Source organism: Mobula birostris, chromosome 1 (assembly GCF_030028105.1).
Source record: "Mobula birostris isolate sMobBir1 chromosome 1, sMobBir1.hap1, whole genome shotgun sequence".
In the NCBI taxonomy this organism is placed as follows: Eukaryota; Metazoa; Chordata; class Chondrichthyes; order Myliobatiformes; family Myliobatidae; genus Mobula; species Mobula birostris.
The window spans coordinates 34283921-34298456 of record NC_092370.1 but is presented as its reverse complement, the minus strand read 5'-3'; the positions used below and the strand labels follow the sequence as shown (position 1 = coordinate 34298456).

Below are 14536 nucleotides of genomic sequence, written 5' to 3'. Positions count from 1 at the left end.
ATGAGCTACCGGTGGTGGCGGTGGAGGCGGAAATGATAGGGCCTTTTAAGAGACTCCTGGATGGATAAATGGAGCTTAGAAAAATTGAGGGCTATGGGTAAGCCTAGGTAGTTCTAAGGTAGGGACATGCTGGGCACAGCTTTGTGGGCCGAAGGGCCTGTATTTTGCTGCAGGTTTTCTAGTTTCTATGTTTCCATTCCCCTCTCTGGTTCCTCTCTCACATTTTCTCTTCTCCTTACATATCCATCATCTCCCTCTGATTCCCCTCCTCCTCCTCTTTCTTCCATGGTCCACGGTTCTCTCCTATTAGATTCTTTCTTCTTCAGCCCCCTACCTCTTTCACATATCTCGCCCCTTCCCCCCACCAGCTTCTTACTTCATCACCCACCCAACCATCCACGTTCCCTGCAGCTTGCCTCACATATCACCTGCAGGCCAGTACTTCTTACCCTCTCCCCAGCTTCTCATCTGACTTCTTCCCACTTCTTTCCCAGTCCTGATGAAAGGTCTCGGGCCAAAACGTTGAATCTTTTTACCCATAGATGCTGCCTGACTTGCTGAGTTCCTTCAAGCATTTCAGTGACAACTTGGTGATAAAGCTAAGACACTCTATGTACAGTTTCTCAGTAAATCTGAAGCAAAGTTGGCAGTGGGGCCCTTCAGGCTCCTCAATGTATAAGATTTTCTCTGTCAGTATCATTTAAATGCATATTTCAAAATATATTTGCTCAATCTCATTATGTCTTGTCAGTAGAATAAATAAATATTTAAAAAATAGAACATTATAACATTCTATAAGACTTAACTATCATAATGGTCTTATGATCTTAAGCTCCACTGAACGTTTGAAAACAAAGCTCTTTTCAATAAATGCAAGAAAAATATGTTCTAGTTTGGAATCACTGAAATATCAGCATTCTGAGCCATATATTGTCTCTTATAAACTGGGGCACATGCCAAATAAATTGCCTTTATTCTTAATTTTCCTCTGTGCTGTGTGTGGGTTCTGCAGTTCTGTAAGAATTAATGCGACATTTATACGAGTAAGTTGCCTTTGGAGAAAATTGGCTCTGTGTGAGGTCAGGATAGAGGTGAACATCGCTGACAAGATTATAAACTCCCTTGGACAGTCTGCCAGTAAAAACATCCAGGATCAACACAGACCTTGGGTGGATCTGCAACTCATCAATAGCAACTTCCAAGCTTTTGAAATTATTTAGGATCTTTATATACAATGTATATTTTGCACACTCAGAAACCAGAGTACAAAAGCTATGAAATACTACATAAAATATAAACCAGTACAACTCAGAACTGGTTATATAAAACCAGGTCACACACAGAGTAAGTTTAACCATGTAACTCTGTTTCCTTAGTTTCAGATTATTTACTAGTGATCTGATCCACATCGAGAAAGTAGAGTGAAAGTTAAAAAATAAAACTGAACACAAACTAAGATGAAAGCAAATTAAGTAAAATACCAAAAGTTCATTGTGGGTGGAGATTCACTAGATTATTCTCTAGATGCCAAGCCATTTTTGTAGTGACAACACCATGACAGAAAGGCTCAACTAAAAAGATGTTTGGATACCCCTGGATAAAACAGAGACTCAGACAATAGTTCCTAGTTCAAACCTGGCCCACAACACTATTTTGAGTTATAGAAACATAGAAACATAGAAAATAGGTACAGGAGTAGGCCATTCGGCCCTTCGAGCCTGCACCGCCATTTATTATGATCATGGCTGATCATCCAACTCAGAACCCCGCCCCAGCCTTCCCTCCATACCCCCTGACCCCCGTAGCCACAAGGGCCATATCTAACTCCCTCTTAAATATAGCCAATGAACTGGCCTCAACTGTTTCCTGTGGCAGAGAATTCCACAGATTCACCAGTCTCTGTGTGAAGAAGTTTTTCCTAATCTCGGTCCTAAAAGGCTTCCCCCCATCCTCAAACTGTGACCCCTCGTTCTGGACTTCCCCAACATCGGGAACAATCTTCCTGCATCCAGCCTGTCCAATCCCTTTAGGATTTTATACGTTTCAATCAGATCCCCCCTCAATCTTCTAAATTCCAACGAGTACAAGCCCAGTTCATCCAGTCTTTCTTCATATGAAAGTCCTGCCATCCCAGGAATCAATCTGGTGAACCTTCTTTGTATTCCCTCTATGGCAAGGATGTCTTTCCTCAGATTAGGGGACCAAAACTGCACACAATACTCCAGGTGTGGTCTCACCAAGGCCTTGTACAACTGCAGTAGTACCTCCCTGCTCCTGTACTCGAATCCTCTCGCTATAAATGCCAGCATACCATTCGCCTTTTTCACCGCCTGCTGTACCTGCATGCCCACTTTCAATGACTGGTGTATAATGACACCCAGGTCTCGTTGCACCTCCCCTTTTGCTAATCGGCCACCATTCAGATAATAATCTGTTTTCCTATTTTTGCTACCAAAGTGGATAACTTCACATTTATCCACATTAAATTGCATCTGCCATGAATTTGCCCACTCACCCAACCTATCCAAGTCACCCTGCATCCTCTTAGCATCCTCCTCATTATCTTGTTAACATGCCTACAGTATCTTAGTTCATGGAATGTAAGGCACTGTTCTTGATGGATAGGCTATGCTTTTTCAATCTCCCAGTGCTGCAGAGTGATAGGGTTCAAGTGAGGATTGTATGAGGTGGTGAGGGGAGGGGAGAGTGGAAAAGAGAATTGTGTGGAGAAAAGCATTGAAAGGAGATCAAGTCAATAATAGAGACTGGCTGAAGACCAAGGTGGGGTACCAATAGCAAAGAAGCAAATTTAGAGTAAACAGCTACTTGGAGGAAGGTGAATGCCTCTGAAAATTAACACCAAAGCACCCCTTAATCTTCTGAGTAGCAACTACCTTGATGTCTGAACCTCAAAATCTGTGCCTGAAAGATAGAGGGGAATTTTATGAAATTAGTGTCAAAAAACATTGCTTGTCATTTTCCCTGTATCTACCCTAGGCAATGTGTAATACACATAGAAATGACAGCACTAATTTAGGCCTTTATCTTCTGCTCCAACTTGAAAGTGGCCTTCAAAGTCTAAAGAAAGCTAAGTTCCTAGGGAGTATTAAGAAGCAGAGGTAATCTGGTGTGAAGATCAAAAGATCTTTGAAGACAGCAGTGAACATTGATAATATTATTGAGAAAATGCATAGGATGCTGGACTTCATTAGTTGTGCCATTGAATACAACAGCAGGGAGATTACAGTCCAATTATTTAGAACACCAGTCAGACATCAGCTGTAGTACTGTGTGTAGTTCTGGCCAACACAGTGTAAGAAAAATGTGTTAGCAATGGAGAGAGTGCAGAGGAGATTCACCACAATGTAGCCTGGGATGGAGTATTTTGCAAGGAAAAACTGGAGAGATTAGGTCTGTTTTCCCTTGAGTCGAGTGGTTAAGAAGACATTATTATATACATTATTGTGCAAAAGTCTTGGACAGCCTAGATTTTTCATATAGTTTCAGATGGTATGGGCTTTATTAATCCCTGATCTCAACATCTGTCTAGGATTATCTGGGGAAGAGAAGCAAGTAAGACAGCAAACTCTGCAGAAGAACTATGACAAGTTCACCAAAATGCTTGGAACAACCTACCAGCCAATTTTCTTATAAAAAACCAAAGCTTTTACTTCTCTTTATAGTAAATATTTTGATATTTGGAAACTTTCCAATTCATTATTTTTGAAAGCATCTTCTCTTTACAGAATTGTTTAACACATGCCTAAGACTTTTGCACAATTCTGTAAAATTATGTTACACACACAGAATGCTGGAGGAACTCAGAAGGCCAGGCAGCATCTATGGAAAAAAAGCACAGTCGACCTTTCGGACCTGCTGAAGGGCCTCGGCCCGAAATGTTGACTGTACTCTTTTCCATAGATGCTGCCTGGCCTGCTGTGTTCCTCCAGCATTTTGTGGGTGTTGCTTGCATTTCCAGCATCTGCAGATTTTCTCTTATTTGTGATCTGTAAAATTGTGAGCAGTTTTAAATAAGGCTGGCTGTAGGAATCTTTTCCCCTTATCAGAGGTGAATGGAACCAGAAGACATAGATTAAAGACAGTTGTAAGAGATCTCTTACCCGGTGAGTGTTGAAAACCTGGAATGAGCTGCCAGCGAAAATGGTGAAAGTAGTGTCCTCAACAACATTTAAAAGGTGTCTAAATGAGCACTTAGATCACTCTACGCATAGAAGGCTATGTACCAAGTCTTGGAAGAGGAGATTAATGCAGACAGATGCCCACTGGTCTGTATGAACAAGTTAGGCTGTAAGGCACGTTTCCATGATGCTTGACTCAGTGACTCTAATAGCATGCGTACTCATGATCTACAGATTGAAATGTCAAAATCTGGGTTTATCAAGGAATTTTAAGATGTAAAATTTTAAAACTTTATTAATTATGACATCGGAAGTTCAAGGCGCATATCAGAAAAAAATCATTTCTGTTGGTGAGCAAACCCAGATCAAAAAGTGACAATCTTAAAATCAGGAATAACATTTTCACGTGTTTAGTGAGAACATGGAACTCTGGAGGCTGGATTAACTCAAATCAATAGGATGGAAATCAAGATATTTTTGAATTGTTAAGGTATCAAGGGACACAGAACAAAAGCAGACAAATGGAGCTTAGGTAAAAATCAGCTCTGATCTGATTGGCTAAATTTCAGAGCTTGTTCCCATGTTGAACCAAAAAAGCCACAGGAAACACATTCGAGATAAATATTTGGATATTTATTGAACAAACTTAAGTTAATGAACATACGTCCACACTTAGATATAATTTTATTTTGAAACCTCTCTTCACTTAACTCATCAAGATGTATAGTCAAATCATCTGAATTGCCTGATATTTCAAATGTTTCCTAGAATTAATTTTGCCTAATTAGTTAACAAACTGCTATAATCACAGTTACATTGTTCTTTTCCTTAATGGTTCTGATAATCAAGGAATGGATTCAGTTGATGCTGTTTTTCCAAGATTATAAACCTCTTGTTGTGAATCCACTATCAATTACCTTGACGGAAAGTCACCCCATTCCTCTATAATACTTCTATTTAAATATCTTCTAGACATAAGTTGCCACAATATCAAAAAAAAACCAAATTCGATTGTGTACAAGGTGCATATAATACATACAGTATTTCTAACGTTATAATGTTTAGCATATTGTTAAGGCAATCCTGATTGAATGCCTTGACCCAAGTTATTGACTATCCCTTTACTCCCACAGCTGCTGCTTAACCAATTGGGTTTCTAGAGATTTCTCTCTCTCCAGATCCCAGTATCTGCAATCTCTGTGTCTCTGTCACATCACACCATTCGATTCACTTTTAATATTAATTTTGGATAACCTTATTTACTTTGATAGATATAATCCCTGTAAGCAATACCACAAGGCTCCATGCAGATTCATAAAGTATTGTTAATACTTTGCAACAACCAAAACAAATGCAATAAGAATGCATACATTTAACGAGCACTAAATATATCAGAGCTTTCGACGTCAGTGTGGTTTAAAGCTTCCTGCTTTAATTTTTATCCAACAAAAGATGTACAGTTAAAAGTAATATTGCAGCACCAACATATTAAGTGCCTTTATACTCAGGTTTGTTACCAAGGGTAAACGAACAAGAGGATGATTATTTCTGAGTGCATTGCACTGATTTCAATGCAAGATCCCACTTGCTTCCAGCCTTCTTAAAACGCTGTCTTTTAGCTTTGATGTAGCATGAATATTCATCTTGGTCCCTGTCTTCTACCTCGGAAGAAATTCCCATCTTCTGAACTATGAGCACAAGCAGTTCATATTGTTTCTGAACGGAGGCTTCAATGTCCTTCAACCTGCAGGTTTAACAAATTGAAAGGAATAAGTGCAGCATAATAATACAAAGGGACAACATCTGAATTATTTTAAAACAATTACACACCTGTATTTCTGCTTCTCCAACTGTAATTCAAGCTTTTTGAGATCAGTTGCCTGATTGTTCATTTCAGAGCGCGTTTCGTTGTTTTGTGATTCTGAAAACCTCTGTAGGAAAGACTGAAAGATAAACATGAATTTTACCAATTGATATTTTTTAGCCGAGCCAAAGGTATATTACAATATTGTGATCTATTTTTGGATAATTGTTTCATGTCCTTTGAACAATTATCTAATAAATATAATTTGCCTAGATCCCATTTCTTTAGATATTTACAGATTAGAAACTTTTTAAATACTGCTCTTCCTACCTTTCCGAATTTATATCCAACGAATATTTTGGAAAAAATTTTAGATTTAAATACTTTTCAGAAAGGTGTAATAGCATCCATTTATAATATAATTATGAAAATATGTCCAGATTTGTCTAATAAGATTAAGAATGATTGGGAAAGGGAACTTGGAGGGAGGAGAAGATAGTGGCGTGACGCAGCGTGCGCGGCCATTCTGAATGATATTGATATGTGTAACTAGGGGTGTCGTGCACAATGGAGACAGCCGTGAGAAGCGCAGAGGAACATCGGGAGTAACTTTTGAAATGCCCGCTTCACTGCCATTGCTACTGTGCGATCGAGAATCTCCGGAGACGAAGGCCCCAGATCCTTGGCTTTGCGTATTGTCTGTCGCTGGGGCCAGGGTCGGAACGCTTGGCAGAGATGGTGTGCAGTGCTCAGTGTCGGGAGGTGGTCAGAAGCTCGGAGTTTTTCGGACGGACTCGGAGTCGGACTGTAGTCAGATGCTTCCAGGATGCTGCACCAGCAAGTTGGCGGCGCTGGATGTTTACCGTCTGCGTGAGATAGAAACCATAGAACCATAGAAACTAGCAGCACAGAAACAGGCCTTTTGGCCCTTCTTGGCTGTGCTGATCCATTTTCTGCCTAGTCCCACTGACCTGCACACGGACCATATCCCTCCATACACCTCCCATCCATGTATCTGTCCAATTTATTCTTAAATGTTAAAAAAGAATCCACATTTACCACCTCGTCTGGCAGCTCATTCCATACTCCCACACTCTCTGTGTGAAGAAGCCCCCCCTAATGTTCCCTTTAAACTTTTCCCCCCTCACCCTTAACCCATGTCCTCTGTTTTTTTTCTCCCCTTGCCTCAGTGGAAAAAGCCTGCTTGCATTCACTCTGTCGATACCCATCATAATTTTATATACGTCTATCAAATCTCCCCTCATTCTTCTACACTCCAGGGAATAAAGTCCTAACCTATTCAACCTTTCTCTGTAACTGAGTTTCTCAAGTCCCGGCAACATCTTTGTAAACCTTCCCTGCACTCTTTCAACCTTATTTATATCCTTCCTGTAATTTGGTGACCAAAACGGAGCACAATACTCCAGATTCGGCCTCACCAGTGCCTTATACAACCTCATCATAACACTCCAGCTCTTATACTCAGTACTTTGATTAATAAAGGCCAATGTACCAAAAGCTCTCTTTACGACCCTAGCTACCTGTGATGCCACTTTTAGGGAATTTTGTATCTGAATTCCCAGATCCCTCTGTTCTACTGCATTCCTCAGTGCCTTACCATTAACCCTGTTTGTTCTACCTTGGTTTGTCCTTCCAACGTGCAATACCTCACACTTGTCTGTATTAAACTTCATCTGCCATTTCTCAGCCCATTTTTCCAGCTGGTCTAAGTCCCTCTGCAGGCTCTGAAAACCTTCCTCACTGTCTACTACACCTCCAATCTTTGTATCATCAGCAAATTTGCTGATCCAATTTACCACATTATCATCCAGATCATTGATAGAGATGACAAATAACAATGGACCCAGCACTGATCCCTGTGGCACACCACTAGTCACAGGCATCCACTTGGAGAAGCAATTCTCTACTACCACTCTTTGGCTTCTTCCATTGAGCCAATGTCTAATCCAATTTACCACCTCTCCATATATATCTAGCGACTGAATTTTCCTAACTAACCTCCCATGCGGGACCTTGTCAAAGGCCTTACTGAAGTCCATGTAGACAATATCCACTGCCTTCCCTTCATCCACTCTCCTGGTAACCTCCTCGAAAAACTCCAATAGATTGGTGAAACATGACCTACCACGCACAAAGCCATGTTGACTCTCCCTAATAAGTCCCTGTCTATCCAAATGCTTGTAGATTCTGTCTCTTAGTACTCCCTCCAATAACTTACCTTCTACCAACGTTAAACTTACTGGCCTATAATTTCCCGGATTACTTTTCAATCCTTTTTTAAACAACGGAACAACATGAGCCACTCTCTAATCCTCCAGCACCTCACCTGTAGACAGCGACAATTTAAATATTTCTGCCAGCCCCCTGCAATTTCAACACTAGTCTCCTTCAAGGTCTGAGGGAACACCCTGTCAGGTCCCGGGGATTTAACCACTTTAATTTTCCTCAAGACAGCAAGGACCTCCTCCTTTTCGATCTGTACGGTTTCCATGATCTCACTACTTGTTTCCCTTAATTCCATAGGCTTCATGCCAGTTTCCTTAGTAAATACAGACGCAAAAAACCTATTTAAGATCTCCCCCATTTCCTTTGGTTCTGCACATAGCCGACCACTCTGATCTTCAAGGGGACCAATTTTATCCCTTACAATCCTTTTGCTCTTAATATACCTGTAAAAGCTCTTTGGATTATCCTTCACTTTGACTGCCAAGGCAACCTCATGTCTTCTTTTAGCCCTCCTGATTTCTTTCTTAAGTATTTTCTTGCACTTCTTATACTCCTCAAGCACCTTATTTACTCCCTGCTTCCTATACATGTCATACAACTCCCTCTTCTTCTTTATCAGAGTTGCAATATCCCTTGAGAACCAAGGTTCCTTATTCCTATTCACTTTGCCTTTAATCCTGACAGGAACATACAAATTCTGCACTCTCAAAATTTCTCCTTTGAAGGCTTCCCACCTACCGATCACATCCTTGCCAGAGAGCAACCTGTCCCAATCCACGCTTTTTAGATCCTTTCTCATGATGGGACTTTCGAGAGACTTTGAGACTTTTACTGTGTCATGGTCTGTTCTTATCAAATTACGCTATTGCTTTGCACTGTTGTAACTATATGTTATAATTATGTGGTTTTTGTTAGTTTTTAAGTCAGTTTGTTATGTGTTTTCGTGATATCATTCTGGAAAAACATTTTATCATTTCTTAATGCATGCATTACTAGATGACAATAAAAGGGGACTGCGTGTCCTCATAATCATAATCATAAAGCTTACTTTACCTATTGAAAAATGGACCAAATTCTTCAATTAGTTAATTCATCCTCTATATGTGCTAAACATGCGCTGATACAGTTTAAAGTAGAACATAGGGCCCATATGTCTAAGGATAAATTAGCTCGTTATTACTCTCATATAAATCCTGTATGTGATAGATGTCACTCTGAGATAGCTTCTTTAACTCATATATTTTGGTTATGTCTTTTTTTGAAAAAATATTGGAAAGATATCTTTGATATTATTTCAACTGTTTTGAGTATTGATTTACAACCTCACCCTATTACGACAATTTTTTGTTTACCAATGATAGAACCAATTCATCAAACCTCTTCAGCTCGTCGGTTGATTGCATTTGTGACATTAATGGCTAGAAGATCCATTTTGCTGAATTGGAAAGAGATTAATCCTCCCACTATATTTCATTGGTTCTCTCAAACTATGTTGTGCTTAAATTTAGAAAAAATTAGAAGTGTCATTTATGATCCTTCTATTAAATTCAAAAAGACCTGGAGGCCATTTATTCAACACTTCCATATGATGTAATTTGACCTTTTCCAAACCTATTCTATTACTTTTAAATATATGAAGAGTTAATGACACTAATGGTCCTATTTGACGTTACACAACAGCCCATGTCTTTTTTTTCTTAGTTTAGTTGCTTAGTATTGTTTAGTTTAGTTTTTTGGGGGGTATTTTGTTTTTTTTCTTTTCTTTTTCTATGCTAGTTCTACATTTTTTCTTATATTATATTTGTATTCATATTTTGTAAGATTTTGGGGGGTTTAATATCTGTGTGCTAACTGAATTTATATTTTTATATGCTAATTATTAATAACGTAAACCCAATAGCTTTGTAGTAATATTATGTTATGTTTAACATTTTGATATCAATAAAAAGATTGGAAAAGAAAAAAATGATATTTTTTAGCACTCCATATTTCAGTAAATGCATTGAAATCTCCCAGTTGATCTGTGAGCCATTAAGTCTTTCAGCTAGATGAACTGTACAATTTCATATTTTTAATATTATTATTACTTAGATTAACGATGGACACACATCTTTAATAGCTGAATATTTATGTAAGGCGAGGATGATAGTACATAATTGGAAGAGTGAAGGGAACTCCTCTACAAACGTATTTCATTCATCCTGTGAAGCTGTTCCTGCTTCTCTGAAGTTGGAATTGCTGCTGTGTCTCTGCACAGTAACAGAGGAGAAACATATACAAAACACAAATCAGCTGAATTGATCTTGCTGAGGTTTTTTTTTCCTAATTCAATCACTTTTCACTGGAACAAAGATATGTAACAAGTTGCATGTAAATAGCATATTTAATGTCACAAAATGTCTGAAGATGCATCATCAGACAGAATTTAACATGAGTCAGATATTAGAATATGCAACCAAAGTGTCAGACAAATATATGAGGATTTAATCATCTTAAAAGAAGAAGAAAGAGCGGCTACTGTAGTAAATAAATCCTATACAATATGAATTAGCTTTGATCAAAAAACTTGCATTTCAAAACCAGAAGCAAATCCATCTAAGTATAATTACATTATACCCTCAGGCAGCTGTTGGGTAATAACCATTACTTGCTTACATTTATAATACCAGTCTTTCGCTTGTTAGGATATACCGTTGTTTTCACTTCATCGACTTTATTAAGAAACCAAAAGGGAAGCTTCTCCTCCAAACTGGTATGAAGGAAAATCTGTAGGAATAGAATGGAGACATTGAAAAAGTTTTCTTGATAGTATTGTATTTTCTTGCCTTTTCGTAAAGGAATCACAAAGGCTCACCTGCATCGCCATTCTCTTTAAGGATGCAGTTCTCTGGACTTCAGCAATGTCACCCACTGCTAAACCAATCTAAATTGGAAACAAACACTTGACAGAAAGTGTTTACACTGATAAAATCAGATGAGCAGACTCTGCTAACAATGTTTTTCTGCTCCTCTAGGAACATACTTCATTTGCAGTTTTTGTCTCTTTCAGGTTGGAATTCCCGCTGTTCTCCGCACAGTAACAGAAGAGGAATAACTCGGCTGACAAACTGAAATTATTTTGCTGAGGTTTTTTTGCTCTCATTCAGTTGCTCCTCATTGGAACAAAGATATGCACAACAGGTTGCATGTAAATAGTGTATTTAACATCACAAGATATCTGGAAGCGCTTTAGATTCCGAATCAGGTTTATTATCACTGACATATAAGACCATAAGACGTAGGAGCCAAATTAGGCCATTTGGCCAATTGAGTCTGCTCTGCCATTTCATCGTGCCTGGTCATTTTTCCTCTCAGCCCCAATCTCCTGCCTTACCCCTATATCCCTTCATGCCCTGACCAATCAAGAATTTATCAACCTCTGTTTTAAATATACATAAAGACTTGGCCTCCACAGCTACCTGTGGCAATAAATTCCACAGATTCACCACTCCCTGGCTAAAAAAATTCCTCCTCATCTCTATTCTAAGAAGATGCCCCTTTATTCTGAGATTGTGTCCTTTGGTCTTAGACTCTCCCACCATAGGAAACATCCTCTCCACATCCACTCTATCGAGGCCTTTCACCATTTGATAGGTTACAATTAGGTCACCCATCAACAACGTTGTGGGCCGAAGGGCCTGTACTGTGCTGTACTGTTCTATGTTCTATGCTCTATACAGGCCGAGAGTCATCAGATGCTCTTCATATGACAAGCCATTCAATCCTGCAATCATTTTTTGTGGACCTCCTTCAAACTCTCTAAAGTTTCAGCACATTCTTTCTAAGGTAAGGGCTCAAAACTGCTCACAATACTCCAAGTGAGGCCTCACCAGTGCTTTACAAAGTTTGAACATTACGTCCTTGCTCTTATATTCTAGTCCTCTTGAAATTAATGCTAACATTGCATTTGTCTCAACCTGCAAATTAACCTTTAGGGAATCCTGCACAAGGACTGATAAGTCCCTTTGTATCTCAGTTTTTTGTATTTTCTCTCCATTTAGCAAATAGTCAACCCTTTCATTTCTTCTACCAAAGTGCATGACCATACATTTCCCAACACCGTATTCCATCTGCCATTCCTTGCCCGTTCTCTTAATCTGTCTGTCAGTCTGTAGCCTCTCTATATGTATCCTCAAAACTACCTGCCCCTCCACTTATCTTCATGTTGTCTGCAAACTTTTCAAAAAAGCCTTCAATTCCGTCATCTACACTATTTACATATTTAATGTAAAAGAAGCGGTCCCAACACCACTTGTTTTGAGGCAGCTGTATAGCACAATATGTAAATTACTATAAATTACAATAAGAAATATAGTTATACCATATATTTATTTGTTTACTTGTTATTGTAATTTGTACAAGTTGGACAAGATCCACACCAAATGGGTGCGAACTTCCATCCGGTCTATCAGTGGATTCTTGCTATTACTTTTAAATTTTATTTTCTTTTGCCTCTAGGTCTCAACACTTTCTAGAAACTTCAGTTTGACTTGACGATAGACCGGTGAGCCTTACGTCTGTGGTGAGAAAGCTGTTGGAAAAGAATCTTAGAGATAGAATCTATGGGCATTTAGAGAATCATGGTCTGATCAGGGACAGTCAGCATGGCTTTGTGAAGGGCAGATTGTGTCTAACAAGTCTGATAGAGTTCTTTGAGGAGGTGACCAGGCATATAGATGAGGGTAGTGCAGTGGATGTGATCTACATGGAGTTTAGTAAGGCATTTGACAGGGTTCCACATGGTAGGCTTATTCAGAAAGTCAGAAGGCATGGGATCCAGAGAAGTTTGGCCAGGTGGATTCAGAATTGGCTTGCCTGCAGAAAGCAGAGGGTCATGGTGGAGGGAGTCCTTTCGGAGTGGAGGGTTGTGACTAGTGGTGTCCCATAAGGATTGGTTCTGGGACCTCTACTTTTCGTGATTTTTATTAATGACCTGAATGTGGAGGTAGAAGGGTGGGTTGGCAAGTTTGCAATCGACACAAAGGTTGGTGGTGTTGTTGATAGTGTAGAGGATTGTCGAAGATTACAGAGAGACATTGATAGGATGCAGAAGTGGGCTGAGAAGTGGCAGATGGAGTTCAACCCGGAGAATGTGTGAGGTGGTACACTTTGGAAGGACAAACTCCAAGGCAGAGTACAAAGTAAATGGCAGGATACTTGGTAGTGTGGAGGAGCAGAGGGATCTTGGGGTACATGTCCACAGATCCCTGAAAGTTGCCTCACAGGTAGATAGGGTAGTTAAGAAAGCCTATGGAGCGTTAGCCTTCATAAGTCGAGGGATAGAGTTTAACAGTCGCGAGGTAGTGATGCAGCTCTATAAAACTCTGGTTAGGCCACACTTGGAGTACTGTGTCCAGTTCTGGTCACCTCACTATAGGAAGGATGTGGAAGCATTGGAAAGGGTACAGAGGAGATTTACCAGGATTCTGCCTGGTTTAGAGAGTATGCATTATGATCAGAGATTAAGGGAGCTAAGGCTTTACTCTTTGGAGAGAAGGAGGATGAGAGGAGACATGATAGAGGTATACAAGATATTAAGAGGAATAGATAGAGTGGATAGCCAGTGCGTCTTCCCCAGGGCACCACTGCTCAATACAAGAGGATATGGCTTTAAGGTAAGGAGTGGGAAGTTCAAGGGGGATAATAGAGGAAGGTTTTTTACTCAGAGAGTGGTTGGTGCATGGAACGCACTGCCTGAGTCAGTGGTGGAGGCAGATACACTAGTGAAGTTTAAGAGACTACTAGACAGGTATATGGAGGAATTTAAGGTAGGGGTTTATATGGGAGGCAGGGTTTAAGGGTCAGCACAACTTTGTGGGCCGAAGGGCCTATACTGTGCTGTACTATTCTACGTTCTATGACATTGACAGCTGGCGAAAACACATCCCCGATTTCACAATCCAACTTGTACAAATATGAATGCCCCAAACTAAAGAAAATAATGCTAAAATTATTTTTTAAAAACCCTACCACAGAATTCTATGCTCTAGTATACACTGTAAAATAGAAAAGTTCTTTGGTCATTTAGCCAAAATCCTGAATCTGCCCTTAGTTACTAATTTGACAGTTGGTAGTCTCCACATTCATTTTACCTCCTGAACAAAAAAGAGACACGACATTAGTAGCCTAATGAAGGGGAACTTGTCTACAATGCGGCACCTCTTGCTGATTTCCTGCCGAAAAGAAAGCATCAGCATGGCTGAGAAACTAATAATACTAATTTATGTTATTGCTAAGGTTCTAAGGCAGTGGCAAAGACATAGTCAGGGGCTGAGAAAGCAGGAGAAATATAAGGTGAGACCCATTG

The 14536-nt window shown here is 39.6% G+C and overlaps 1 protein-coding gene across 1 annotated transcript in view; it reads right to left on the bottom strand.

The window, feature by feature from the left end:
- Positions 1 to 5681: 5681 nt before the first annotated feature.
- trpa1b (transient receptor potential cation channel, subfamily A, member 1b) overlaps positions 5682 to 14536 on the bottom strand; it is a 111136-nt gene continuing 102281 nt past the window's right edge. Inside the window, exons 24-27 of the mRNA XM_072243021.1 lie at positions 11045 to 11113; positions 10846 to 10956; positions 5970 to 6082; positions 5682 to 5883 (exon numbers count right to left, since the gene is read on the bottom strand). Of these exons, the coding sequence (XP_072099122.1) occupies positions 5682 to 5883; positions 5970 to 6082; positions 10846 to 10956; positions 11045 to 11113 (495 nt within the window). The remainder of the gene's footprint in view (positions 5884 to 5969; positions 6083 to 10845; positions 10957 to 11044; positions 11114 to 14536) is intronic.